At 55.2% G+C, this 24,391-nt stretch overlaps 1 protein-coding gene across 6 annotated transcripts in view; it reads left to right on the top strand.

Moving 5' to 3' along the window:
* The first annotated feature begins 3,037 nt into the window (after window positions 1-3,037).
* KMT2D (lysine methyltransferase 2D) overlaps window positions 3,038-24,391 on the top strand; it is a 40,401-nt gene continuing 19,047 nt past the window's right edge. The window contains exons 1-33 of one of the 6 annotated variants that reach the window (XM_045061743.1): window positions 3,038-4,244; window positions 8,737-8,822; window positions 9,321-9,447; window positions 9,627-9,850; window positions 9,976-10,085; window positions 10,257-10,419; window positions 10,721-10,886; window positions 10,986-11,100; window positions 11,240-11,397; window positions 11,607-11,752; window positions 11,891-13,537; window positions 13,627-14,735; window positions 15,217-15,330; window positions 15,680-15,790; window positions 16,428-16,532; window positions 17,297-17,478; window positions 17,657-17,821; window positions 17,914-18,023; window positions 18,127-18,174; window positions 18,809-19,030; window positions 19,262-19,381; window positions 19,469-19,573; window positions 19,803-19,933; window positions 20,017-20,164; window positions 20,366-20,431; window positions 20,609-20,719; window positions 20,922-21,059; window positions 21,165-21,249; window positions 21,488-21,729; window positions 21,828-21,901; window positions 22,108-22,158; window positions 22,282-24,093; window positions 24,198-24,380. In XM_045061743.1, the coding sequence (XP_044917678.1) occupies window positions 8,774-8,822; window positions 9,321-9,447; window positions 9,627-9,850; window positions 9,976-10,085; window positions 10,257-10,419; window positions 10,721-10,886; window positions 10,986-11,100; window positions 11,240-11,397; window positions 11,607-11,752; window positions 11,891-13,537; window positions 13,627-14,735; window positions 15,217-15,330; window positions 15,680-15,790; window positions 16,428-16,532; window positions 17,297-17,478; window positions 17,657-17,821; window positions 17,914-18,023; window positions 18,127-18,174; window positions 18,809-19,030; window positions 19,262-19,381; window positions 19,469-19,573; window positions 19,803-19,933; window positions 20,017-20,164; window positions 20,366-20,431; window positions 20,609-20,719; window positions 20,922-21,059; window positions 21,165-21,249; window positions 21,488-21,729; window positions 21,828-21,901; window positions 22,108-22,158; window positions 22,282-24,093; window positions 24,198-24,380 (8,337 nt within the window). In that variant the 5' untranslated portion in view covers window positions 3,038-4,244; window positions 8,737-8,773. Of the gene's footprint in view, window positions 4,245-7,591; window positions 8,035-8,093; window positions 8,474-8,736; window positions 8,823-9,320; window positions 9,448-9,626; window positions 9,851-9,975; window positions 10,086-10,256; window positions 10,420-10,720; window positions 10,887-10,985; window positions 11,101-11,239; window positions 11,398-11,606; window positions 11,753-11,890; window positions 13,538-13,626; window positions 14,736-15,216; window positions 15,331-15,679; window positions 15,791-16,427; window positions 16,533-17,296; window positions 17,479-17,656; window positions 17,822-17,913; window positions 18,024-18,126; window positions 18,175-18,808; window positions 19,031-19,261; window positions 19,382-19,468; window positions 19,583-19,802; window positions 19,934-20,016; window positions 20,165-20,365; window positions 20,432-20,608; window positions 20,720-20,921; window positions 21,060-21,164; window positions 21,250-21,487; window positions 21,730-21,827; window positions 21,902-22,107; window positions 22,159-22,281; window positions 24,094-24,197; window positions 24,381-24,391 lie in introns of those variants that run through there. The other 5 variants (XM_045061744.1, XM_045061742.1, XM_045061739.1 and 2 more) reach the window with 5 other exon arrangements.

The raw sequence follows: 24,391 nt of genomic DNA, 5'->3' as shown, positions 1-24,391 counted from the left end.
TTCGTCTTGGCTTCTCTGTATGTGGGGAGAGCTCACAGCCAGTATCTCCTTTTCCAAGGAATGGTGACTATGGCCTTTGGTGGGGAATAAGGGCTAACTCTTTCCTCCTACCTCATTGCTATTCCTTACTCCTCACTCATTCAGGAGGACCATTACCCTAAGACTTATTACTTATTTTTTCCCACCTTCTTTTCTCCTAGGTTCTCCTGTACAGGTACCAGTTGGCTGCCACTCCCATCCAAGTTTATAGGCTCTCAAGATCCCCTTAACTACAGAAACACTACCCTCTAGTGGCCAGCTGCCACATGCTGACCTAGCTTCCCTCCTGGGGGAAGCTGGCACTCAGCATTTGATGGCACTCAGAGAGAGGGTAGGGTTTGGGGAGGAAGGAAACCCCTCATCCTAGTGATGTAATAATTAAGAAGGAGGGTAGAGGCAGGGACGGAGTAAAGTGTTGGTGAAGATTTTGGCTTTCCAGAAGAGTCGAGTGAAGGAAGAAATAATGCTCCTGGTGTATATCAATCCTTCCATTCCCCATGTCCCCAGAGCCTTTCATTAAGTGGATGTTCTCTGGTCTTTTCATTACCTTTGGTGACCTTTTCACACCCTTCACACCTTTGGAATCATGTCACTTTTTTTAGGTGTCAAAAGGTATTGCTTCTACTCTTTCTTATTGACCGGCCATCTCAGTAGGAGGATGGACATTTTAGCTAGGAAGGATCAGTCCTATCTGCCTCTAGTTTTCCTGCTCACCCCCCATCCCCACCAGACCTAGGGTCTAACTGGCATAATACTTCTGCCAAGGATTTACAAGGGTTACTGGAATAGTACCATTAACAGGGAGAACACAGACTACTCTTGCCAACTGAGGGAGTCTGAGGTACCCTGTCAATGCACTTAGTTGGGAACGATGGGCAAAATCTTAGCTGTGACCTTGCTAGTGCTTGAGTCTAGGCTAGTTGGGCTTACAGTTGGGGTGACTGTTTGTCATACTGGTTTTTAAAAGTTCTGCCAGCTGCTTTTGCATCTCTAATCCAGAATCTAAAATATAAAGGCTGCTGGAAGGAGCATTCTCCAAAGGACAAGCTCGGTGGTTAAGGATTCTCTTTAGGGTGGTCACCACTCTCTTTCCTTATATTAAAATTAGGTCCTTTTGCATATCTGACCTGGAATATTCAATATAGGTTATCTATTGCCCTGTTGCCATTGCCATGAGGTCTGGGATAGACTTATAAATGTTTGAAGTTTTCTAAAAGTGTATCAAGCAATCTCAAAGTCCTGACAAAAATAACGAATAGTAGTTAATAGCTAGGTTAGAATACTTTTCCACTTAGCCGTGTGACCTTGCACAGTCACTTAACCTCTCTGAGCCTCAATTTCTCATTTATGAAGTGTAGTTAAATCCGCATAGAGTTGAGGTGAGTTAAGTTGTGGTGTTATTTGAAATGCTTAGAACAGTTTCTCTTACATAATAAACTCTTGAGAAAGGCGGCTCTTGTGTTATTGGAGGTCTTTTTGGTGAAGGTCAGCCTCCCTGGCTCTGGATGTAGAGAGTAGGGAGGGACCTTTCATTTTCCAACTTCTGTCTCTTGGTTAATTTATTCACTATAGCTGGGACAAGTGTGGAGTTGCTGCTGGCTTTTTTTTTTTTTTTTTTTTTTTTTTTTTTTTTGCTGAAATAGACCCGAATGGTCAGTGCAGGGTACATGGTACCAGTGTCTGGCTAGCACAGGGCATGCCTAGTTCTAATCCTTCCTATGAACCTGGCAGGTAGAGATTTAAAGGTTTTCTGCTCTGTTAATATGGAAGCCACAAGTCACATATGGCTATTTAAGTTTAATTTAGTATTAAAATTAAACATAAAGTTCCTCAGTTGCACCACCTACATTTCAAAGTGCTCAATAGCTACATGTGGCTGAGTCGAATTAGTGTAGCTGTAACGCATTTCCATCACTGCAGAAAGTTCTATTGGACAGCATTGTAAATAAACCCTTTTCCACAAAACCAGCCCTGCACCTGATTTACCTCTTTCTTCGCATCCTCCTTAAAAATATATATTTTTTATTATCTAGATATATACAATCCTAGGAAAAACATGGCCATTGGCTTGAATCATGGATGTCACTAGATGTAATTCGTTGGGAAATTTTACCTATGTTATTTAGCCTCAATCTCATCATAGAAACATAATTCTACGTAATTCATAAGGAGGGTGAGGAATAACTAAGAATATATAAAGTATCTAGCACATAGTTAGTGTGTCTCTTTCTGTTCATCCCGTGGTTACAGCTAATGCAGAAAAGGCTTTCCAATCCTTTCTCACCCAGACTTACGGGGGTGTGTGGGGGAATGCCTGCAAGTAGTGTTTTGGGATCTTGTCTAGAGTAACAGCACTCCGGCCAGGTAGCAGAAAGGCTCCAAGGTACATCCCCTCTGTTTCCTAAAAAAGGGGACACAGGCCCTGAGGGTCCGGGGAGAAAGACTAGGGGTGGGGGTGGGAGCACCCGGGGAAAGGAAGGAAACTCCACATTTGTTTTGATGGGGGAGGTGTGTGTGGTGATTGTGGTAGCACTGAGTCTTCTTTCCTCACGGAGGGGTTTGAGAGCCACAAGGAACGACTAGGGACTCGTACCGCTTTCCTTAGGGCCCCCGAACGTGGCAAGAACCCACCCTTTGCAGCGCCAGGCGCCGTGCCTCACTTTCTCCATTTGCGGACTCCAGTTCCCAGGATGCAGAGCAGCGGCCAATCTCCTGGCTCTTCTTCCATCCCCCTCCCGGGAAAGATTGCCCCTGGCCAAGGCAAGGGGGCTGGTGGAGCTTCTGGGACTGAAAACTGCAAGGGAACGGAACTAGAAAGTGGCCGCAGTCCTAGTTTCACGAGCCGGTCAGTGAAGGAGGCAGGTCCAGGGCCGGGGCGCAGAGGAGGGGGGCTTCATTCCCACGTGTCTGCACAGCGGCCGGCCCGGCGCAGTCGGGGTTAACCCGAGGCGGAGGGATCCCACAGCGTGTGCGTAGAACTGCAGAGTCACAGCCTTTCCTCCGAGAGGGCCGTATCCCTCCGCCGCTCCGCTCCAACACAAAATAGGGCCGCGTCTTCTCCTTTCTCCGCTTCTCGAGTGGGGTTCCCCAGGCAAAAGAGCCCCCCGGATCTTGCGCCGGAGGCTTCCTGAATCTCTACGACCGCTGCCGAGATCTCGGGCCAGGAAATAGCCCCTTCGCAGGAACCACCCTACCGGCCGAACAGGAGGCGGAGGGGGGGGAGGCGGAGCGGCGCCGCGCTGCACTACTTTCCTCTCCGGTTGCAAATGGCTGCCTCGTTCCCCACTTTCCGCTCAGTTTCCTGACCCCCCGGTGCCGGGAGCCGGGGTTGGGCCATGCACCTCTAGGCCCCCCGCGATCACAGCCAGCCGGGGGTCGAGGGGGTGCCGCCGATCAGAGCCGGCCAGGCCGGGGGCGGGGCAGCTCCCGAGGCCAGAGGGGAAGGGAGGCGAGCGCAGGGCCTGGAGCGGCCGGAGGGGAGCGGGCAGAGGGCTCGCACCGCCCGCCCCTTCCTCTTCCTCGCCCACCTACCCTCCTCCCTTCCCCGGGGGGGAGCAGAAGGTGGGGGGCTCGAAGCCTCAGAGGGTGAGCGCTCGGGGTCGAGGAGCCCGGCGCTGGGTGTGTGTCAGGTTCAGCCCCGCGGCCCCGCCGGCTCCGCGTCGCCGTAGCTTGCGCGGCCCCGGGGCGCCGGCCCGGGCGGGGAGAGGGGCTCGGCGCTCCAGCGAGGGTCTCACGTTCCATCCGGGCCCGGCGCGGGGCGGCGCGGCATTCCTTCCGGGCTGCTGGGGAGGCGCCTCGACGTTCCATCTGGAGAGCCTCGACGTTCCGCCCGAGCCCGGCGCGGGCGGCCGGGGCGCTGGCCCGGCCCTAGGACTGAGAGGCCGCCCGGCGACGCGGATGCGGAGCCTGCTCGCCCAAGATCAAAGCCACCGGTGCTCTCTTTGTGTCCGCTCGGGATTCGCCGCCCTGGGGCTGTCCATGGAAACCTAAACTGCTGGAACCCGAGGCAGAGAACCCTTCTTTGGCTTCTTGCGTTTTTTTGGGGGAGGAGGGTGGCCACTCCGACCTGGATTTACCGTTCTTGGCCCCCCTAAGCCCCCCCGTGCGGGGGGCGGCTGTGATCGCTCTGGCGGTTGGAGGTCGGGGAGCGGCCCGGGCTCTGGCCATGTTCTCGGATGAGGATTTCTGGATCGCCCTGTGAAGAGGTGAGTGAAGTCTGCCCGGCTAGGGCCCAGAAAGGGTTGGACTGGGGGCATAGCCAGATGGACTATCTTGGCCGGAGCTGGCCTTTAGGTTGGAGAAAGGGGTGCCAGAGCTGAGGAGGGTTCCTTTGGCAGTGTCTGTCAAGGCAACCTGAGCCAGTCGCCGGGGCAGAACCGAGGCCTGGTGTCTTGGGGTGTGCCTCTTTAAAGACTGGGGGTTCAGGGAACCACGGGAGTTTGGGAACCTGGCCAGATCGCCTTTCTGCCTGTTTATTTTTGTGTTGGGGGGAGCTCTGCTAAACTAGGACCCAGGCCCTGATGCCAGCACCAATCCCAGTTGGCTGCTTCTCCCTCAGGGTTCCTTGTGGGCCTTGGGAACAGAACAACTTTGGGAGGGAGGATAGAGTGCCACTGCCAGGTCAGACTTACTGCCAGGTTGGACTTTAAGGTTGTTCTTGCCCATCCGGGCACCCAGAGCAGTCTCTGGGAGACTCCAGGAACCCTAGATATTTCACCAGGCCTTATTTCACTGTGCAAAGGGAGAGTGTGTGGAAATTAACTAGTGTGATGAAGGGGGTGGCTGGGGCAAGAAGGAGGCGGGGCTGGGGGCAGCTCTGGCCTTGCTGTTCAACTTTAAACTGCCCCTGCCTGACAAAGTGACCCCAGCAAGGCCTAGTGCTGTCTTAGCCTGCTTTGCCTCCCCTCCTCTGGGGATGGACATAATCTCTAGGGGATTATAGAGTAGGCCGTTGAGATTTGCTCCCTGCGAATGTGGGCTGCAAAAAAATGGCTTTTGTCTCCCGCTTTCTCTGGGCCTAGTGTGGAGAGCTGGTTGCCCATAAGTCCTGGCCAATCCCATAGGCCCCTCCCAGACCTCTCCAAACCCTTTTCAATTAGGGAGTGTTAACTGGTCCTCAGATCCTGTCCTAAGCCTACAGAATAGGGTGGCCTGTCCCTCTTTGGAGGAGAAATGACCTGATCAAGAGCTGTTTCAGCCAAAGCCTGTGTTTCCAACCCTGGCAGGAGGTGTTGGGGAGAAGGGGTGTGTATGTGAGTGCATGAAGGTGCAGCATGAGCCTCATGCCTCTGAGCCCTGGGCTGGGACAGCCCCTCTCACAGCTGTCATGCTGCCCAGCAGGGATTTGGCTGGTGTGTTTTGCTCCCTCACTCCACCCTCTCCAACATACATAGGTTAGATCTCTTCCAGTCTGATCTTGGAGAAAATAGGGGTTTTGCCCTTGAAAGATTTCTGGGTGGTAACCCTGAGGTGAGAGGTGCTACAGGGGTGGTAGAGTGAGGCTAGCTGTCACCCATGCTCTCTGCCACTGCTGCCTCTGAAGGGACCCTCCTGTTGTCTGTCCCCAAAGAGCTTTCTTAGGAGGGACCTCTCCTTCTTAGCTGTGGCTGACCCCAGGATGACCCAGACACCGTCCGGAGGGTCGACGGGCCCAGTGTTGCCATTTGGATTCTTCCTGGAGGGCTGGCCCAAAATGGGGGTGGGGAGAGGTGTGGTTTGATTCTCAGGCTGGGAACCAGGAAGTCCTGAGTCCTACAGAAGAGCTGTTCACTCAAGGGCCTACTTCAGCCTTTCACCTCTCCAAGCTTCCATTTCCCCTTTGGCTGGGAAAATAGAGTTAAAACTATTGGTCTGGGATGGTGTCAGGGAGGAGAGTGGGTTGAGATGAATCCCTGTCTTCTTTGCTGTTTTGGGCCTCTTAGGCCTGGGGCTAAGGGAAGCCAGCACAATTTTACCTCCTAGATCTGTACTTCTTTGGGATCTCTCGTTCCCCAGAGGAAGCCTGGCTAGGTATTAACCCAATTTAGATCCAGGGAAAAACCCTTGGTGTATATGTATGTGTGTGTGTGATTTCTGGCTGTGAATGATGGGATGGGGGAACCTGTGGTCTTTATTTGTTTAGCTGTGTTCAGGGGCCTGGCAACTGGGACTTGGCATTGGGGCACAGGTGCTAGACTGCAGGGGTAGAGAAATGGAGCCCCAGCTTCTTGGAGGTGCCCCTAGATTGTTTTTGGCACAGCTTGGAGGATACTCTACTGTGTGCTACTTGGTCTATCTTCCATGTCTCCATGAATGAGGCTGTGGCTTTGGAAGATGTTGATACTCTGTCTTCCAAGGCTGACGAAGGTGGTTTCTGTATCTCCCCAAGCAGTGCCAGCCTTACCAGCTTGAGAGGGCTGCGCTCGGGGGAGGGCAGAGGAATTTGTCCCTCTGGCCTTGTGTGAAGCAGTCCTCCTCCCACCCGCTGTATTATCACTGTTGCTTTTTATTTCTTACTGTTTGTGACTCCTTTGGCCTCAACTTTTGAGAGCAGAGCTGGTAGAGGATCTTTGCGGGTATGTAGTGGTAAGGAACACATTTAGGAAACTTTGAAGTCTTTGGGTGTGGTCGGGCCTTGAACGACTGCTTGGGAAGAGGGGGCTGGCTGGTACCCTGACCTCCAACCCCTACTTCCCAACAGTGGCTTCTAAGAGCCCCTTGAAGTTCCAGACCAGCTTTTCTGTGGGCCGGCCAGATGACCACCTGACTTTCCTTTCAGGTGTGGTTGTGTGGCAGGTTTGGGAAAGAGATGACCAGGGAATGGAGGTAACAGGTATCAGGTGATACTTCACTTTCCCAATCTGGTAGATTCTGAAAGCATGAAGGGAAAAAAGTAAAACAAAATTTCTTTTCCGGTGATACGTCACAGAAGGTGCATTGCTAGTCTCTGAAAATGGAGTGTGAGCTCAGGGGAAGAGAACTGATATTGTGGTTCTTAGGTAATTGATTCATCAGTCCTAGGCACTTTTGAGGGTTCCCCCATCTCATTTGCCCCAGTCACACAATCCCAGTGGCTGACCACTGGGGTAGTTGGTTTAGGAAGAGAGGCTTATCCTTACTAAGGTTGGTGTGGTCCCTCTGGTTAAATAAGAGTGGAAAAGGTGGGAGAGAGAAATTTCTCAAACTTTTATTTAGAGTTCTGTTTTAGGGATTCCCTCCTCCCATGCCCCCAGCTTCCTTAAGAACATACTTTCTTTTCTCTGCTTAAGCCCTTATCCCTCCCATTTAGAGCTGCTGGCACCTATCTCTTTCTCCCTTTTTCTTTTTTAAATTTTTTTTAATGTTTATTTATTTTTGAGAGAGAGAGAGAGAGAGAGAGAGTGTGAGAGTGTGGGGGAGGGGCAGAGAGAGCCAGAGACACAGAATCCAAAGCAGGCTCCAGGCCCCGAGCTGTCAGCACAGAGCCCAACACAGGGCTCAAACCCACAAACCATGAGATCATGACCTGAGCCGAAGTTGGACGCTTAACCGACTGAGCCACCCAGGCGCCCCTCTCCCTTTTTCTATAAGATGACTTTCTTCTTCCTCACCTCTACAACTTTGCTTTTCTCTTTTCTGTACTCTGCTTAGTTCTCTCTGAGGTTTAGGAAAATATGTTCAACGGGTGGGTCTCAACCTTCTTAGGTGTAACTTTAGATTGTTTCATTTGGCTCTGGTATAGTCAGGCGTATCTTAGAAGAGGGGACCGTTACCCCCCTCACCCCCATAGTGTGTGTGGAAACCCTGCTTTACCGAAGAGGAAGGAAGCTACTCTGCTATGCTGTGTCCTCCCGGGTTTAGAACTCCTCTAAGTGGCAGTGTGCTTCCTGAGACTACAACTCCCAGCATGCCTAGCTTCGAGCCTAGCTACACATGCTCAGTAACTCTTAAGGCCCACTTCTGTTAACTACTAGGGACCTCTGAGGAGGAAGGGCAGTTAGTGTTGCTAAGGGCAACGACCTGAGGCCTTCAGGCTGGGTGAGATCCTGAGCTCAGTCACAGCAGGGGAGGAGGGGTGGGAGGGGGCCTGAGCTGGATTTGGATGGGCCGTGGGTAGAAATTGGGGAGTTTCTTCTTTTGTGTTTGGGATCGCCTGTTTGAAACTGGTGGAAGTGGAGGAGATCCATCCATAGCTAGGCTTTAGTCCCAGTAATGTATTCTATACCCTGTAAGACCCCAGACTCTGTCTCTGGGAGAGGGATTTTGACTGGATTCAGACTTCTTGGGTTATGGCTACCCCTGGGTTGGCACTGATGTACCTCTGGGATGGTAGCTGACTTGAGATCTGAAGAAAAAGGCCAGGGAATAGGGCACACCAGAAACCAAGAACTCAGACATGAAGCAAAGGGCAGTACTAGATATACCTTGGATGTGCTTCTAGTTGGATGCTCTTGCCCTGGGAACTCTGACACAGGAGGTAGGAAGTAGGAAAGGGGAGAGGACCTCCTGAGAATCCAGAGTGGGAGAATAGGGTATGTGTTTATCTGGGGAGGAAGTAGGCAGTGGGTAAGGGTTAGGGAGAAAGTTTTTCCTTGTCATTAGAACAGGAGTTTGTAGGTATGGCTTTGCTCTGCTTTCTGTAAAGTAGTTACCAATAGCTGCCTTCCTCCTAGGATGCTAGGGAAAGTGTTTAGTGGGGAGACTTACTAGACATGTAGATCTTTCTTTCTGCTCTGACAGGTCTCCCCGAGAGGGCCCTGCCCAGTCGGAGAGAGGGATGGACAGCCAGAAGCCGCCTGGTGAGGATAAAGATTCAGAACCGGCAGGTGAGTAGGGCAAATTCTGGGTTTGCTGGCAGCTTTCTGCCCTTCCCAGGCAACCTTAGATTTCTGGCCCTGGCACAAAGACAGGAGCTAAGTCTGTCTAATAGACAGGTAATTGAAGGACTTTGTTCTTTGGAGCAAAAGTCAAATTGCCATCACTGTAATTCACCAAGGGTTTTGGTTAATCTCATGGGTCTGATCAGTGGACTAGTATTTTTATTTATTTATTTATTTATTTTTTTAATTTAAGTTAGTTAACATACATTGTAGTATCGGTTCCAGGAGTAGAAATTAGTGATTCATTATTTACATATGACACCTAGTGCTCATCCCAACAACCGCCCTCTTTAATGCCCATCACCCATTTAGCCCATCCCTGCCCCCCCACCTCTCCTCCATCAACCCCCAGTTTGTTCTGTGCATTTAAGAGTCTCTTATGGTTTGCCTAGACTAGTACTATATAGAAGATGATGGCTGATGCTTGCTTCTCTGTTCATTCAGCTGATGGACCTGCAGCCTCTGAGGAGTCAGGCACCACTGAGCCAGACCTTCCCAACCCACATGTGGGGGAGGTCTCTGTGCCCAGTTCTGGAGGTCCTAGGCTTCAGGAGCCTCCCCAGGACTGCAGGTAACTTGGGGAAATGAGGATGTAAAGCCACACAAAGATTTGATTTGAGAGTCTGAACTTTCAAGGAGGAAGATTTAGGAAGATGAGTGTTTGGGAATCATAGGCATGCCAAATCATGGGGATGTTAGGGGTGCCTTTGGGCAGCGGTCGGCATGGTACTAACGCTTGTGTGTCCACAGTGGGGGTCCGGTGCGGCGTTGTGCTCTCTGTAACTGCGGGGAGCCCAGTCTACATGGGCAGCGGGAGCTACGGCGCTTTGAGTTGCCATTTGACTGGCCCCAGTGTCCAGTGGCGTCCCCTGGGGGGAATCCAGGGCCCAACGAGGCAGCGCTGCCCTGTGAGGACCTGTCACAGATTGGTTTCCCTGAGGGCCTGACACCTGCCCACCTAGGAGAACCTGGCGGTAAGTGAGGAGAGGTGGGGTAGCTGACTTGGGCAGGAAAAGGGGGTAGGGACTGGGTGGTCCTGAGCCAGTCATTACCTTTCTGCTAACTCTTTCTTTTCTGTTTATCCTTTTCCATTATAAAGGGTCCTGCTGGGCTCACCATTGGTGTGCTGCGTGGTCGGCAGGCGTATGGGGGCAGGAGGGCCCAGAACTATGTGGTGTGGACAAGGCCATCTTCTCAGGGATCTCACAGGTGGGGCTGGGGCCAAGGAGTTGCATAGGCACAGGGTAGAGCGAGCAGAGCTGGTGGGCTTCTGAGAGGCTAGAATGAGAAGGGCAGTGGTTAGACGGAGGCAGAGCCAGTGCCTGACCTATTGCTCTGGGGAGAGCGGCTAGCACTGACACTTTGTCTCCACCCTGGCAGCGCTGTTCCCACTGCACCAGGCGCGGTGCCTCCATCCCTTGCCGCTCACCCGGATGTCCACGGCTTTACCACTTCCCCTGTGCGACTGCCAGCGGTTCCTTCTTATCCATGAAAACACTGCAGCTGCTATGCCCGGAGCACAGTGAGGGGGCTGCGCATCTGGGTAAGAAGTCCTACCCTCTAGACACAGGGAAAATAAGGGGCCAAGTGTGCCTGGGGTTTTTGTGTGAACTTATGCCCCACTAAAAGAGATGTGAACTTTGTGAGCATAGGGACTTTTCCTTGTTTACCACGGTGTCTGCAGCGCCTAGAAGAGTGTCTCCCGTATATTGGGCAAATACCCAGTAACTATTTGTTGTTTGTTCGTTCTGTGTCTATGGAATGCCTGTTACGTAGAGAGCACTGTGCTGAGTCCTACAAGGAATCCATAGCTGACCCATCTTCTTTGTCTCTTCCCATGCTAGAGGAGGCTCGTTGTGCAGTATGTGAGGGACCAGGGGAATTGTGTGACCTGTTCTTCTGTACCAGCTGTGGGCATCACTATCACGGGGCCTGCCTGGACACTGCTCTGACTGCCCGCAAACGTGCTGGCTGGCAGTGCCCTGAATGCAAAGTGTGCCAAGCCTGCAGGTAAGAATAGGAGGGCAAGAGAGAAGCCTTAGGTGAAGCACAGGTTAGGGTTGAAAATGAGGGCAGGAAGGATCTGTTATGTGCCCTATGTGCCTGCAGGAAACCTGGGAATGACTCTAAGATGTTGGTCTGTGAGACGTGTGACAAAGGATACCACACCTTCTGCCTAAAACCACCAATGGAGGAACTGCCTGCTCACTCTTGGAAGTGCAAGGTGATTATCCCTCTGATTCTGCCTTACTCTCCCTAATTCTACCACCTATCACATCTCATTTCCCCATTGTGATGAGTCCTGTGCTCTCCTCCAGTCTGCTCTCTGACCAGTGCCTGTTTTGCCTGCTTACTTCCCCTAGGCATGCCGGGTATGCCGGGCCTGTGGGGCAGGCTCAGCAGAGCTGAATCCCAACTCTGAGTGGTTTGAGAATTACTCGCTCTGTCACCGCTGTCACAAAGCCCAAGGAGGACAGCCTGTCAGTTCTGTGGCTGAGCAGCATCCCCCTGTCTGTAGCAGGTAAGTAACATGGACTGAAGGAGATTGGGAAGTTACGCAGTTTGGAGGTATTGAGACTGGCAGGGGCCGTGTTAAAGCAAGTTGACTTTGAGAGGGGAGCCCCAAGGTGGGCAGTACGATCCGTAGCATTCGTGCCTCACCTCAGCACGCTGTCTAGGAGCTGATAGCTGATGAGAGCCCTGGTGCCTGCTCCCCTGTACCCTCTGCAGGTTCTCACCCCCAGAGCCTGGTGATACCCCCACTGATGAGCCCGAAGCTCTGTACGTTGCATGCCAAGGGCAGCCAAAGGGTGGGCACGTGACCTCTATGCAACCCAAGGAACCGGGGCCCCTGCAATGTGAAGCCAAACCACTAGGTGAGTAGGGTTTGAGGGTTCCTGAAAATAATTCCTGTCTGTTCTGTGACAAGGGACAGTTTCTGCTTTGCCTTAAACCCTGTACTTTTGATGGAGTAGAGCTGGGCTAGGTGGGAGCATAGTGTGTTATGTCTGCAGGGAGAGCAGGGGCCCAACTTGAGCCCCAGTTGGAGGCCCCCCTAAATGAGGAGATGCCACTGCTGCCCCCACCTGAGGAGTCGCCCCTGTCCCCACCACCTGAGGAATCGCCCACATCCCCGCCGCCTGAGGCATCGCGCCTGTCCCCACCACCTGAGGAATCACCCCTCTCTCCACCGCCTGAGGAGTCTCCTCTGTCTCCTCCACCTGAGTCATCACCCTTTTCTCCACTGGAGGAGTCACCGTTCTCTCCACCAGAGGAGTCCCCCCCATCTCCCCCACTCGAGACACCCCTGTCTCCACCGCCTGAAGCATCACCCCTGTCCCCACCATTTGAAGAGTCTCCCCTGTCCCCCCCACCTGAGGAGTTGCCTACTTCCCCACCTCCTGAAGCATCTCGCCTGTCTCCACCACCTGAGGAGTCACCTATGTCCCCTCCACCTGAAGAATCACCCATGTCTCCACCACCCGAGGCATCTCGTCTGTTCCCACCATTTGAAGAATCACCCCTATCCCCTCCACCAGAGGAGTCTCCTCTCTCCCCACCACCAGAGGCATCACGTCTGTCCCCACCACCCGAGGACTCGCCCATGTCCCCACCACCTGAAGACTCGCCTATGTCCCCCCCGCCTGAGGTATCATGCCTATCCCCCCTGCCTGAGGTGTCACGCCTGTCCCCACCGCCTGAGGAATCTCCCCTGTCCCCACCGCCCGAGGAGTCTCCCACGTCTCCTCCACCTGAGGCTTCACGCCTATTCCCGCCGCCTGAGGACTCACCCGCTTCCCCACCACCCGAAGACTCACCTGCTTCTCCGCCCCCGGAGGAGCTGCTCATGACCCTACCGCTAGAGGAGTCATCCTTGTTGCCACTGCCTGAGGAGCCACGACTCTGCCCCCGACCTGAGGAGCTGTGCCTGTCCCCTCGGCCTGAGGAGCCGCGCCTGTCCCCTCGGCCTGAGGAGCCGCGCCTGTCCCCTCGGCCTGAGGAGCCCTGTCTGTCCCCCCGGCCTGAGGAGCCGCGCCTGTCCCCCGCACTTGAGGAACCGCGCCTGTCCCCTGCGCCTGAGAAGCTGCATTTATCCCCTCCGCTTGAGGAGCCACATCTGTCCCCCCGGCCTGAGAAGCCATGCCTGTCCCCTGCCCCTGAGGAGCTGTGTCTGTCTTCCCGGCCTGAGGAGCCCTGTCTGTCCCCCCGGCCTGAGGAGCCACGCCTGTCCCCCCGGCCTGAGGAGCCACGCCTGTCCCCCCAGCCTGAGGAGCCATGCCTGTCCCCCCTGCCTGAGGAGCCGCAGCTGTCCCCCGTGCCTGAGGAGCTACGCCTGTCCCCCGGGCCTGAGGAACCGCGCCTGTCCCCCCAGCCTGAGGAGCCGCCCCTGTCCCCCCGGCCTGAGGAGTTGCGCTTGTCCCCCCAGCCTGAGGAACCGCGCCTGTCCCCTCGACCTGAAGAGCCCCCTGAGGAGCCAGGCCTATGCCCTGCAGCTGAGGAATTGCCCTTGTTCCTCCCACCTGGGGAGCCACCTTTATCCCCCTTGCTTGGAGAGCCGGCCCTGTCTGAGCCTGGGGAACCACCTCTGTCCCCTCTACCTGAGGAGTTGCCGTTGTCCCCATCCGGGGAGCCATCCTTGTCACCTCAGCTGATGCCACCAGGTAAGGGGATGTTAGTTCCCCTTTGTCTGGGACAGTCTTAATTCTTCATGGTGCATCTAATCTAAGAGCCTCCCTTTTTCCATTTCCAGATCCTCTTCCTCCTCCACTCTCACCCATTATTACAGCTGTGGCCCCGCCGGCCCTGTCTCCTTTGGGGGAGTTAGAATACCCCTTTGGTGCCAAAGGGGACAGTGATCCTGAGTCGCCGTTGGCTGCCCCCATCCTAGAGACACCCATCAGCCCTCCACCAGAAGCTAACTGCACTGACCCTGAGCCTGTACCTCCTATGATCCTTCCCCCATCTCCAGGCTCCCCAATGGGACCAGCTTCTCCCATCCTGATGGAACCCCTTCCCCCTCAGTGTTCTCCACTCCTGCAGCATTCCCTGCCTCCCCAAAACTCCCCTCCTTCCCAGTGCTCTCCTCCTGCTCTGCCACTGTCCATTCCCTCCCCACTGAGTCCCATGGAGAAGGCAGTGGAGGTCTCAGATGAGGCTGAGCCACATGAGATGGAGACTGAGAAAGTCCCAGAACCTGAGTGCCCAGCCTTGGAACCCAGCCCTACTAGTCCTCTCCCCTCCCCCATGGGTAACCTTTCCTGCCCTGCACCTAGTCCTGCCCCGGCTCTGGATGACTTCTCCGGTCTGGGGGAAGATACAGCCCCTCTGGATGGGACTGACACTCCTGGTTCACAGCCAGAGGCTGGACAGACCCCTGGCAGTTTGGCTAGTGAACTTAAGGGTTCCCCTGTGCTCCTGGACCCCGAGGAGCTGGCCCCTGTGACCCCTATGGAGGTCTATGGCCCAGAATGCAAGCAGGCAGGGCAGAGTTCACCCTGTGAAGAGCAAGAGGAGCCACGTGCACCAGTGGCCCCTACCCCACCCACTCTCATCAAATCCGACATCGTTAATGAGATCTCCAATCTGAGCCAGGGTGATGCCAGTGCCAGTTTTCCTGGCTCCGAGCCCCTGCTAGGCTCTCCCGACCCTGAAGGGGGCGGCTCCTTGTCCATGGAGCTGGGGGTATCTACAGACGTTAGTCCAGCCCGAGATGAGGGCTCCCTGCGACTCTGTACTGACTCGCTGCCAGAGACTGACGACTCGCTACTGTGTGATGCTGGGACAGCTATTGGCGGAGGCAAAGCTGAGGGGGACAAGGGGAGGCGGCGCAGCTCCCCAGCTCGTTCCCGCATCAAACAGGTGAGAGGCCATCCAGCCACTGGTTGTGGTCAGTGTGATGTCAGTGTCAGATGTGTGATCCTATGTCACGGATAGCTTTCTACCTGGTTTACTGAATCCTAGACTCTTCAGGGATCCTTTATTCATCCTCTTTGTTACGGGAAATACTGATACATAGAGAGGGAAGTGAAGTGCCCGGGGTTCGTAGTTACCCAGTAAGAGAATGAGGACTAGAAAGTCAGGTCTCTCTAGCCAGCGTTTTTCTCATTGTGCCGTGTTGGTCACTTTCTCCTTGGGATGGGGGCATGGTTTGAGCTGGAGCTATCTACCTGTCATGGAGAGCTTGGCTTTTCCCCTGCCCTGAGTAGGACTCCTGGGCCTTATCACCTGTCATGCTGTGTCCGCTCATCTCTTCCCTTCCCCCCTGAGGCTGTAGACCCAGTACACTACAGGATTACAAACTCCTGACTTGCTGTTGTAATCGTCCTCTTCCCTCACTTAGGGTCGCAGCAGTAGTTTCCCAGGAAGACGCCGGCCACGTGGAGGAGCACATGGAGGACGCGGGAGAGGACGGGCCCGGCTAAAATCAACTACTTCTTCCATTGAGACTCTGGTAGTAAGGAGAGGCTTCCCATTTCCCAAACATGCTTCAGCTGGCCCTTTCAAGATTAAACACCCTTTAAATCCTGCCAGTCCCCTGCACGCCCACCTACCTGCTTGCTAGCCTAGGGCCTGTCCAGCTATGTCTGTGCTTCTGTCCACCTGGCCCCCAGGCTTCTCTGAAATCTCTGCTGTTGGGCTGAGGCCAAGTTTGGGAGCTGGGGTGTTCTTCTGCTTCTTAGTCCTGGCTCCTGGCCTTCATCTTAGCCAGGGGTTCACGCCTCCTTCCCCCCAGCACCAAAGAGGAAAGCGGCTTAGTGGGGGCAGATTAGCTGCCTCACTTGCCACAACTCTCTGCCTGTAAGGTTGCTGATATCGATAGCTCTCCCAGCAAAGAGGAAGAAGACGACGATGATGACACCATGCAAAATACTGTGGTTCTCTTCTCCAACACAGACAAGTTTGTCCTAATGCAGGTACTGTACTTGCCTGTGGTATAGTTCCATCCTCAGCACTGAGACCTGGCAGACCCAATGTTGGCTGGGCATATTTTGGTGGGAGGGTAAATGGGGAAGACCAAACTGAGGACCTGCTTCTGGGGATACCCAGCTAATGGGAAAACACAGTGAATCAGGATCATGTTGTTCATTTGTTTGTCCATCCATCAAATTTCTCTTTAGTGTCTCCTCTGGGCTGGGCAGTGAGCTAGGAGCAAGGGGTATAGCCGTAAAAAAGGCAGAAATGATCTCTGCCCTATTGAAGCTTATAGCCTGGGAAATTTAATGTATGTTCCCACCTGAATCATCTCAAAGCTGATAGAATTTTGTCAGATATGTTACTCTCTCATCCTGACTAGTCTTTATGCTTCTTACCTTCCTTTCACTTCTCCTTCCTTTTACCCATGTCAGGATGTACCAATTCAGATTCCCTGGTCAGATGAGCAAGGCATGATAGGAAGGAACAGGCCCGTGATAGCTAAGTGTCCTGACAATGGGGGGTGGGTTTTTGGTTCCTTGACTCCCCCCTTTCAGATTAGTGTTGTAGTTGGTTGCTGGGACTGAGTGAGATTGAAGAGGCCAGGTTGGGCATTCAGGTTTCTCTGTGTTTCTCTAGGACATGTGCGTGGTATGTGGCAGCTTTGGACGGGGAGCAGAGGGCCACCTCCTCGCCTGTTCCCAGTGTTCTCAGTGCTATCACCCTTATTGTGTCAACAGCAAGGTGAGTTCAAGGCCCAAGAGGCCTGGACTGGGAAATGGGGTCAGTTATTTCTTACATTAGGCCCCCGTTCTGGTCACACTACTTTATTTAAGAAATTTTAATTTGAGTATAATTGATATTGTTTGCTTAAAATGGCCATTGGTCGTGGAAGTTACTTGTCAGTCACTAGTGGTTACAAACTCATCTTGGGGCAAAGTACTTTGGAAATCATGGCGGTCTTTATTAAGTTTCTTTGTCGTAGATCATGATTGGTATAATTTAATCCATCGTCTGAGTTGTGAAAACTTTACATGGCCTGGAGATAAAATATAAAATCAAAATCATAAGCACAAGTCTGCAATGAGAAAGCAGTGTTTTTGACCCAAGTGTGGTCACTTGTTTTGGGGTTTTCATTAATGCTGATTTAGAACTCACTGCTGACATTCACTAATTTGTAGCGATAGCAGGTTCTAAACGTTCAAGAAATGTCGGGGGAGATACAACCTAATTCTATCCACAGTCTTTTGGGGACTTGGCTAGTAAAAGATTGTAATGAGGTAGTGGCTGGGTGAGGCCATTCTCTGATCAGAGATCCCTGGGAGCCTAAGTTTAGAGTCACTACTTTTGGGGATGGAGGTGCTCTGCGTAGCCTTCCTGTGTTCAGATGGAGGTCTGGCCTGAGCACTGAGGTCCTCCAGCCCTACCCACGTAAGTCCCACCCTCCCCTAAGAAGTCTTCCCTCTCCTGTACGTCACACCCTGAAGAATTGCCATCTTCTGCCCCAGATCACCAAGGTGATGCTGCTAAAGGGCTGGCGTTGTGTGGAGTGCATCGTGTGTGAGGTGTGCGGCCAGGCCTCGGACCCCTCACGCCTCCTGCTCTGTGATGACTGTGACATTAGCTACCACACATACTGCCTGGACCCGCCACTGCTCACCGTGCCCAAGGGTGGCTGGAAGTGCAAATGGTAGGGAGACCTGGGATCTTGAGCGGCCTGGGCAGGAGATGTTGGAGGGATGCGATGTTGCTGACGTGACAGAGGCTGGGTTTAGAAGGCTGGGCTGGTTGCTTGCTTCTCAATGAAGACGTCTCTGGATGCCTTGGGGAGGCTAGGTACTGAGGGTCTGTCTTTCTGTCCCCACCAGGTGTGTGTCTTGTATGCAGTGTGGGGCTGCCTCCCCTGGCTTCCACTGTGAATGGCAGAATAGTTACACACACTGCGGGCCCTGCGCTAGCTTGGTGACCTGCCCTATCTGTCATGCCCCATATGTGGAAGAGGACCTCCTAATCCAGTGCCGCCACTGTGAACGGTGAGGGTGTCCTCCCCTTCTATGGGTCTCCTCTTCCCTGTTCTTAGCCTTGCACTGTCTGGGTTTATTTCTTGCTGTTTCCCTTCTTCCAGGTGGATGCATGCTGGCTGCGAGAGCCTCTTCACAGAGGATGACGTGGAACAGGCGGCCGACGAGGGTTTTGACTGTGTCTCCTGCCAGCCTTATGTGGTAAAGCCTGCTGGTGAGTACCAGGTGCTGGGGAGAAGGGAGCAGGGGTCAGGGCAGGGCTGTCTTACTTTGGGACAGGGTCTCAAGCTGCCTTGGTTTGCCCGTCTCTTCCATAGCACCTGTTGCTCCTCCAGAGTTGGTGCCTATGAAGGTGAAAGAGCCAGGTGAGTCACAGAAATCCCGAATGCCAAGTCTGGAAGAGACCTTAGACGCTGTCTAGTCCAGCTCCAACCCAACTTTATCTCCTCATTTTCAGAGGAGGAAACTAAGATCCTCAGAGGTTGAGTGGCCTGCTCAAGGTCACCCCCAGTAGGTTAGTGGTAAAGTTATAACGAGAAGCAAGGCCTCCATTTTCCCAGGCAGAGTTCATTCCACTAGGCAACGTGGCCTTTGCAGAATCTCATCTCCAGAGAGCACAGAACACAGATTTTTCTTCTCAGTGAAGGGGGCCTCAGTGAAGGGGCCTCTCCTCCATCATGATGTGTGCACTGTATGCTGGCATTGGCAAGTAGGGGCCTTCTTAGGCCTGGGTAGCTAGAGAATTCTTTGGGTGAACTAGTGTGAGTCCTGAGCAAAGTCAGGCTTCTGTAGTAGCGGTCTCTGTGAACCCCTCTGGGTCACTGATGGAGAACTCAGGCCTCAGCTAGCACCCACTCGTGGCCAGCCCTCCTTCCCCAGTGTTCACCTCGGTCCATCTTTTGCTGCTTTTGTCCCAGCTGGGGACTTAGGCTGAAACTTGGAGGTCTGGTTTCTCTGGGGCCTCCATCCAGGGGCTACGTGCTCTTCTCCTTTGTGCAGAGCCTCAATACTTTCGCTTTGAGGGTGTGTGGCTGACAGAAACTGGCATGGCTGTACTGCGTAACCTGACCATGTCACCCCTGCACAAGCGGCGCCAGCGGCGAGGACGGCTTGGCCTCCCAGGGGAGGCAGGGCTAGAGGGTTCTGAGCCCTCAGATGCCCTTGGCCCTGATGACAAGAAGGATGGGGACCTGGATGCTGACGAGCTGCTCAAGGGTGAAGGTCAGGCTGGGGAATCTCAGGGAGTGCCCAAGTAGTGGGAGCACTCCCGTGAGAGTGGGGCGTTGGGTGGGGCAGCAGTGCCACTCCCAGTCCCCCTCAAACCATGGTTGGGCTTGTCCAGATGCTCTGTGGCAAAGCACTGGGCTCTCTGTTCTCGGATAGCAGGATGACGAGCTTAAAAGGGCGTGTGCTTCTGATCTTCCTCCCTCTCTCGCTTGTCTCCGTACACAGGTGGCGTGGAGCACATGGAATGCGAAATGAAACTGGAGGGGCCTGTCAGCCCTGATATAGAGCCTGGCAGAGAGGAGACCGAGGAAAGCAAGAAACGCAAACGCAAACCCTATCGGCCTGGTGAGGCCCTGGAATGGGGAGGTGGGTGGTGAGGGACAGTTCACCAGGTCCCCGGCAGCTTCTCAGTCTCACTCTCCCTCTTCCTAGGCATTGGTGGTTTCATGGTGCGACAGCGGAAATCCCACACACGTGTGAAAAAGGGGCCTGCTGCACAGGCGGAGGTGTTGAGTGGGGATGGGCAGCCCGACGAGGGTGAGACGGGTGAGGGCTCCAGTGGGGCCTGGGAGAAGGTGGGGATTCCAGGACCTATGGGGCACTGCCAGGGAGGCCTGGGAGGTGAGGGCTCACTCATAGGGCCACGAGGGTGGTGGGCCCAATTGGTGCTGGGGAGAGAGTGGGCAGAAAGTGTCCCTTGAGTGAGTTGGGAGCAGCATGCCCAGTGTCCCCTGAGAGGGGCTGACACCTCCCCTTCTGTCCCCAGTGATGCCTGCAGACCTACCTGCAGAGGGCCCCGTGGACCAGAGCTTAGCTGATGGGGATGAGAAGAAGAAGCAGCAGCGGCGTGGGCGCAAGAAGAGCAAACTGGAAGACATGTTTCCTGCTTATCTGCAGGTGGGTCTTTGGCTCTCTGCAGGGTGACGGTGCGTCTGCCCTGCGGAGCATGAAGAGGCCTATTTCTCTTACTCCTCCTGCAGGAAGCCTTCTTTGGGAAGGAGCTGCTGGACCTGAGCCGGAAGGCCCTTTTTGCCGTTGGGGTGGGCCGGCCCAGTTTTGGACTAGGAGCCCCAAAAGCCAAGGGGGATAGTGGCTCAGATAGGAAGGAGCTCCCCACGTCACAGAAAGGTCAGTTACGTGGGGGTGAGGTGGTCTGAAAGGATCCAACTTTCCCCTCTGTGCTTAGAGGCTGGTGAGGGGATTTGGTGGGGGACAGGCTGGCCTCCCAGAATTGAGGGTGGGCCAAGGCCCTGGCCTGTGGAGCTGGGGGCCCATTCTGGGCATCAAGTGTAGGGCATCTCTGACTAGAGTGGGGATTGTTGCTCATAGGAGATGATGCTCCAGATGTTGCAGATGAAGAATCCCGTGGCCTGGAGGGCAAAGCAGATACACCAGGTGAGGGCTGCTGGGAGGACTGTGTCTTCTCTCGGTTTTGCTTCTGTCAACATGTTTTGCCCTTGAGCACCATCTGGTTGGCGGCTGGAAACTGTTTTGTGCCCTCTGGGGTCCAGGGTGGCTAGTGTGGTGCCTCTGCACTGTCCTTGGTTGACGGGTTTCTCTTGGCAATTGCAGGACCTGAGGATGGAGGCATAAAGGCATCCCCAGTGCCCAGTGACCCCGAGAAGCCAGGCACTCCGGGTGAAGGGATGCTTAGCTCTGACTTAGATAGGATTCCCACTGAAGGTGAGGCTGTGGCCCACACTTGTCGTGTGTAAGGGTCCTCTGTGGGAGAAGAAGGTCCTACCTGTGGGACTGCCATCTGTACAGCCAGCTTCTTTGGTGGGGAGTCCTGGGCACCTTCCCTGGCCATGGCCATTTGTGGCCCTGCAGTGTCCCGTCAAATCTCCAGTCTTCCTTAGCGGCATCCTTCATCAATCCCCCACAGAACTGCCCAAGATGGAATCTAAAGACCTGCAGCAGCTCTTCAAGGATGTTCTGGGTTCTGAACGAGAGCAGCACCTGGGTTGTGGAACCCCCGGCTCGGACGGCAGCCGTACACCGCTGCAGAGGCCCTTTCTTCAAGGTGATACGGATGGCAGTGGCATCAAGACTGGGTGTCCAGATTTGGCCAAGCTCACCCCCAGGATGGGCCTCTTGCTCTCGTTCTCTGATCCTGTACCTCTTGTAGGTGGACTCCCTTTGGGCAATCTCCCCTCCAGCAGCCCAATGGACTCCTACCCGGGCCTCTGCCAGTCCCCATTCCTGGATTCTAGGTTGGTATCTATGCTTAACGTCTGTGGACAGTCCCTGCTGTCCCTTCCCTCCCACTGGGGCCACGCCAAGGGAGGGGACCTTGGACTCCGGGGTGCTGCTGTAGAAATGCTTGTCTCTGCTCCTTTGTTAGTGGCCCTCCTTATGGGGGCAGGGCAGTGGCCTGGGAACTCTAGGCAGTTTGTCTGGGGTGGGGCTTGGCTTCCTTGCCCTCCGTGACTCTCTGCCCCTGCGCCCCAGGGAGCGCGGGGGCTTCTTTAGCCCGGAACCCGGTGAGCCAGACAGCCCCTGGACAGGCTCAGGGGGCACCACGCCCTCCACCCCCACCACCCCCACCACGGAGGGAGAGGGCGACGGGCTCTCCTATAACCAGCGGAGCCTTCAGCGTTGGGAGAAGGATGAGGAGTTGGGCCAGCTCTCCACCATCTCACCTGTGCTCTATGCCAACATTAACTTTCCCAATCTCAAGCAAGATTACCCAGGTACCCATGGAACGGAGGCAAGGGAAACAACCTGGGAATGTGGTGGGCACAGGGGTCACCTGCCAAGTTTCCTCTAACGAAATACCTCTGCCCTCCAGACTGGTCTAGCCGTTGCAAACAAATCATGAAGCTCTGGAGAAAAGTTCCAGCTACTGACAAAGCCCCCTACCTGGTGAGCCGGAAGAGAGCCTAGGTCAGGGTGGGAACTGGGGCTCGAGGGTGTTTTCGGGAAATTCACCTCCGTTCTTTCCATTACCCACTCCCAAAGCAACTGGGCCAGAAGGGATCAGCTTCTGGGTAGGGAGTGAGTGACGTGAGGGATGGGGGCTGGGCATGAAACTGAGCCCTAGGCCTAAGGCTGTGTCCTGTATCCCTCAGCAAAAGGCCAAAGATAACCGGGCAGCTCACCGCATCAACAAGGTGCAAAAGGTGAGTGGGGGCCAGGTTGGGTCGTGCCATCCAGATCCTATAGCTGGGGGCCTCTTGAGGGTGTGGGGGACATAGGGCTTGCCACAGCAGCCTGACTGCTCTGTGCCTGGTCTCCCCCTGTAGCAGGCTGAGAGCCAGATCAACAAGCAGACCAAGGTGGGCGACATGGCCCGTAAGACTGACCGACCGGCCCTACATCTTCGCATTCCCCCCCAGCCAGGGGCACTGGGCAGTCCGCCCCCCGCTGCTGCCCCCACCATTTTCATTGGCAGCCCCACTACCCCCGCCGGCTTGTCTACCTCTGCGGACGGGTTCCTGAAGCCGCCGGCGGGCACAGTGCCCGGCCCCGACTCGCCCGGTGAGCTCTTCCTCAAGCTCCCACCCCAGGTGCCCGCCCAAGTGCCTTCGCAGGACCCCTTTGGACTGGCCCCCGCCTACGCTCTGGAGCCCCGCTTCCCCACGGCACCACCTACTTATCCTCCCTATCCTAGTCCAACTGGGGCCCCTGCGCAGCCCCTGACGCTGGGCGCCTCATCTCGTCCTGGGACTGGCCAGCCAGGGGAATTCCACACTACCCCACCCGGCACCCCCCGGCACCAGCCCTCCACACCCGATCCCTTTCTCAAACCCCGCTGCCCCTCACTGGACAACCTGGCTGTGCCTGAGAGCCCAGGGATAGGGGGAGGCAAGGCTGCCGAGCCCCTGCTGTCACCCCCGCCTTTTGGGGAGTCTCGGAAGGCCCTAGAGGTGAAGAAGGAAGAGCTTGGGGCATCCTCTCCTAGCTATGGGCCCCCAAACCTAGGCTTTGTTGACTCACCTTCCTCAGGCCCCCACCTGGGCAACCTGGAGTTAAAGGCACCTGATGTCTTTAAAGCCCCCCTGACCCCTCGGGCATCTCAGGTAGAGCCCCAGAGCCCGGGCTTGGGCCTAAGGCCCCAGGAGCCACCCCCTGCCCAGGCTTTGGCCCCTTCTTCTCCCAGCCACTCGGACATCTTTCGCCCTGGCCCCTATCCTGACCCCTATGCCCAGCCCCCGTTGACCCCTCGGCCCCAACCCCCACCCCCTGAAAGCTGCTGTGCCCTGCCCCCTCGCTCATTGCCCTCAGACCCTTTCTCCCGAGTACCTGCCAGTCCCCAGTCCCAGTCCAGCTCGCAGTCCCCATTAACACCCCGTCCTTTGTCTGCTGAGGCTTTTTGCCCATCCCCTGTTACCCCTCGCTTCCAGTCTCCTGACCCTTATTCCCGTCCACCCTCACGTCCTCAGTCCCGTGACCCATTTGCCCCCTTGCATAAGCCACCCCGACCCCAGCCCCCTGAAGTTGCCTTCAAGGCTGGGCCTCTAGCCCACACTCCACTGGGGGCTGGGGGCTTCCCAGCAGCCCTGCCCTCGGGACCGGCAGGTGAGCTCCATGCTAAGGTCCCAAGTGGGCAGCCCCCCAATTTTGCCCGGTCCCCTGGGACGGGTGCATTTGTGGGCACCCCCTCTCCCATGCGTTTCACTTTCCCTCAGGCGGTAGGGGAGCCTTCCCTAAAGCCCCCTGTCCCTCAGCCTGGTCTCCCTCCACCCCATGGGATCAACAGCCATTTTGGGCCTGGCCCTACTTTGGGCAAGCCTCAAAGCACAAACTACGCAGTAGCCACAGGGAACTTCCACCCATCAGGCAGCCCCCTGGGATCCAGCAGTGGGTCCACAGGAGAGGGCTTTGGGCTGTCCCCGCTACGCCCCCCATCAGTCCTACCACCACCTGCACCGGATGGATCTCTCCCCTACCTGTCGCATGGAGCCTCACAGCGGGCAGGCATCACCTCTCCAGTCGATAAGCGAGAAGACCCAGGGGCTGGATTGGGTAGCTCTTTGGCGGCACCTGAACTTCCAGGTACCCAGGACCCAGGCATGTCCAGCCTCAGCCAGACAGAACTGGAGAAGCAGCGGCAGGTGGGTGGACATCCTGGAGTGAACCCCCATATCTTTGCTTTTCTTGTGCCAACTCTGTGATTGGAGTAGAATGGACTTACCCCACTTCTCTGTTCTTTGCACAGCGCCAGCGACTACGGGAGCTCCTGATTCGGCAGCAGATCCAGCGCAACACCCTGCGGCAAGAGAAGGAAACAGCTGCGGCAGCTGCAGGAGCAGTGGGGCCCCCGGGCAGCTGGGGTGCCGAGCCCAGCAGCCCTGCCTTTGAGCAGCTGAATCGAGGCCAGACTCCCTTTGCTGGGACCCAGGTAGATAGAGT

The sequence above is a fragment of the Felis catus genome, chromosome B4 (assembly GCF_018350175.1).
Source record: "Felis catus isolate Fca126 chromosome B4, F.catus_Fca126_mat1.0, whole genome shotgun sequence".
NCBI classification, from domain to species: domain Eukaryota; kingdom Metazoa; phylum Chordata; class Mammalia; order Carnivora; family Felidae; genus Felis; species Felis catus.
Note: the sequence above shows the minus strand (reverse complement) of the source record. Positions and strands in the feature narration are given on the sequence as shown.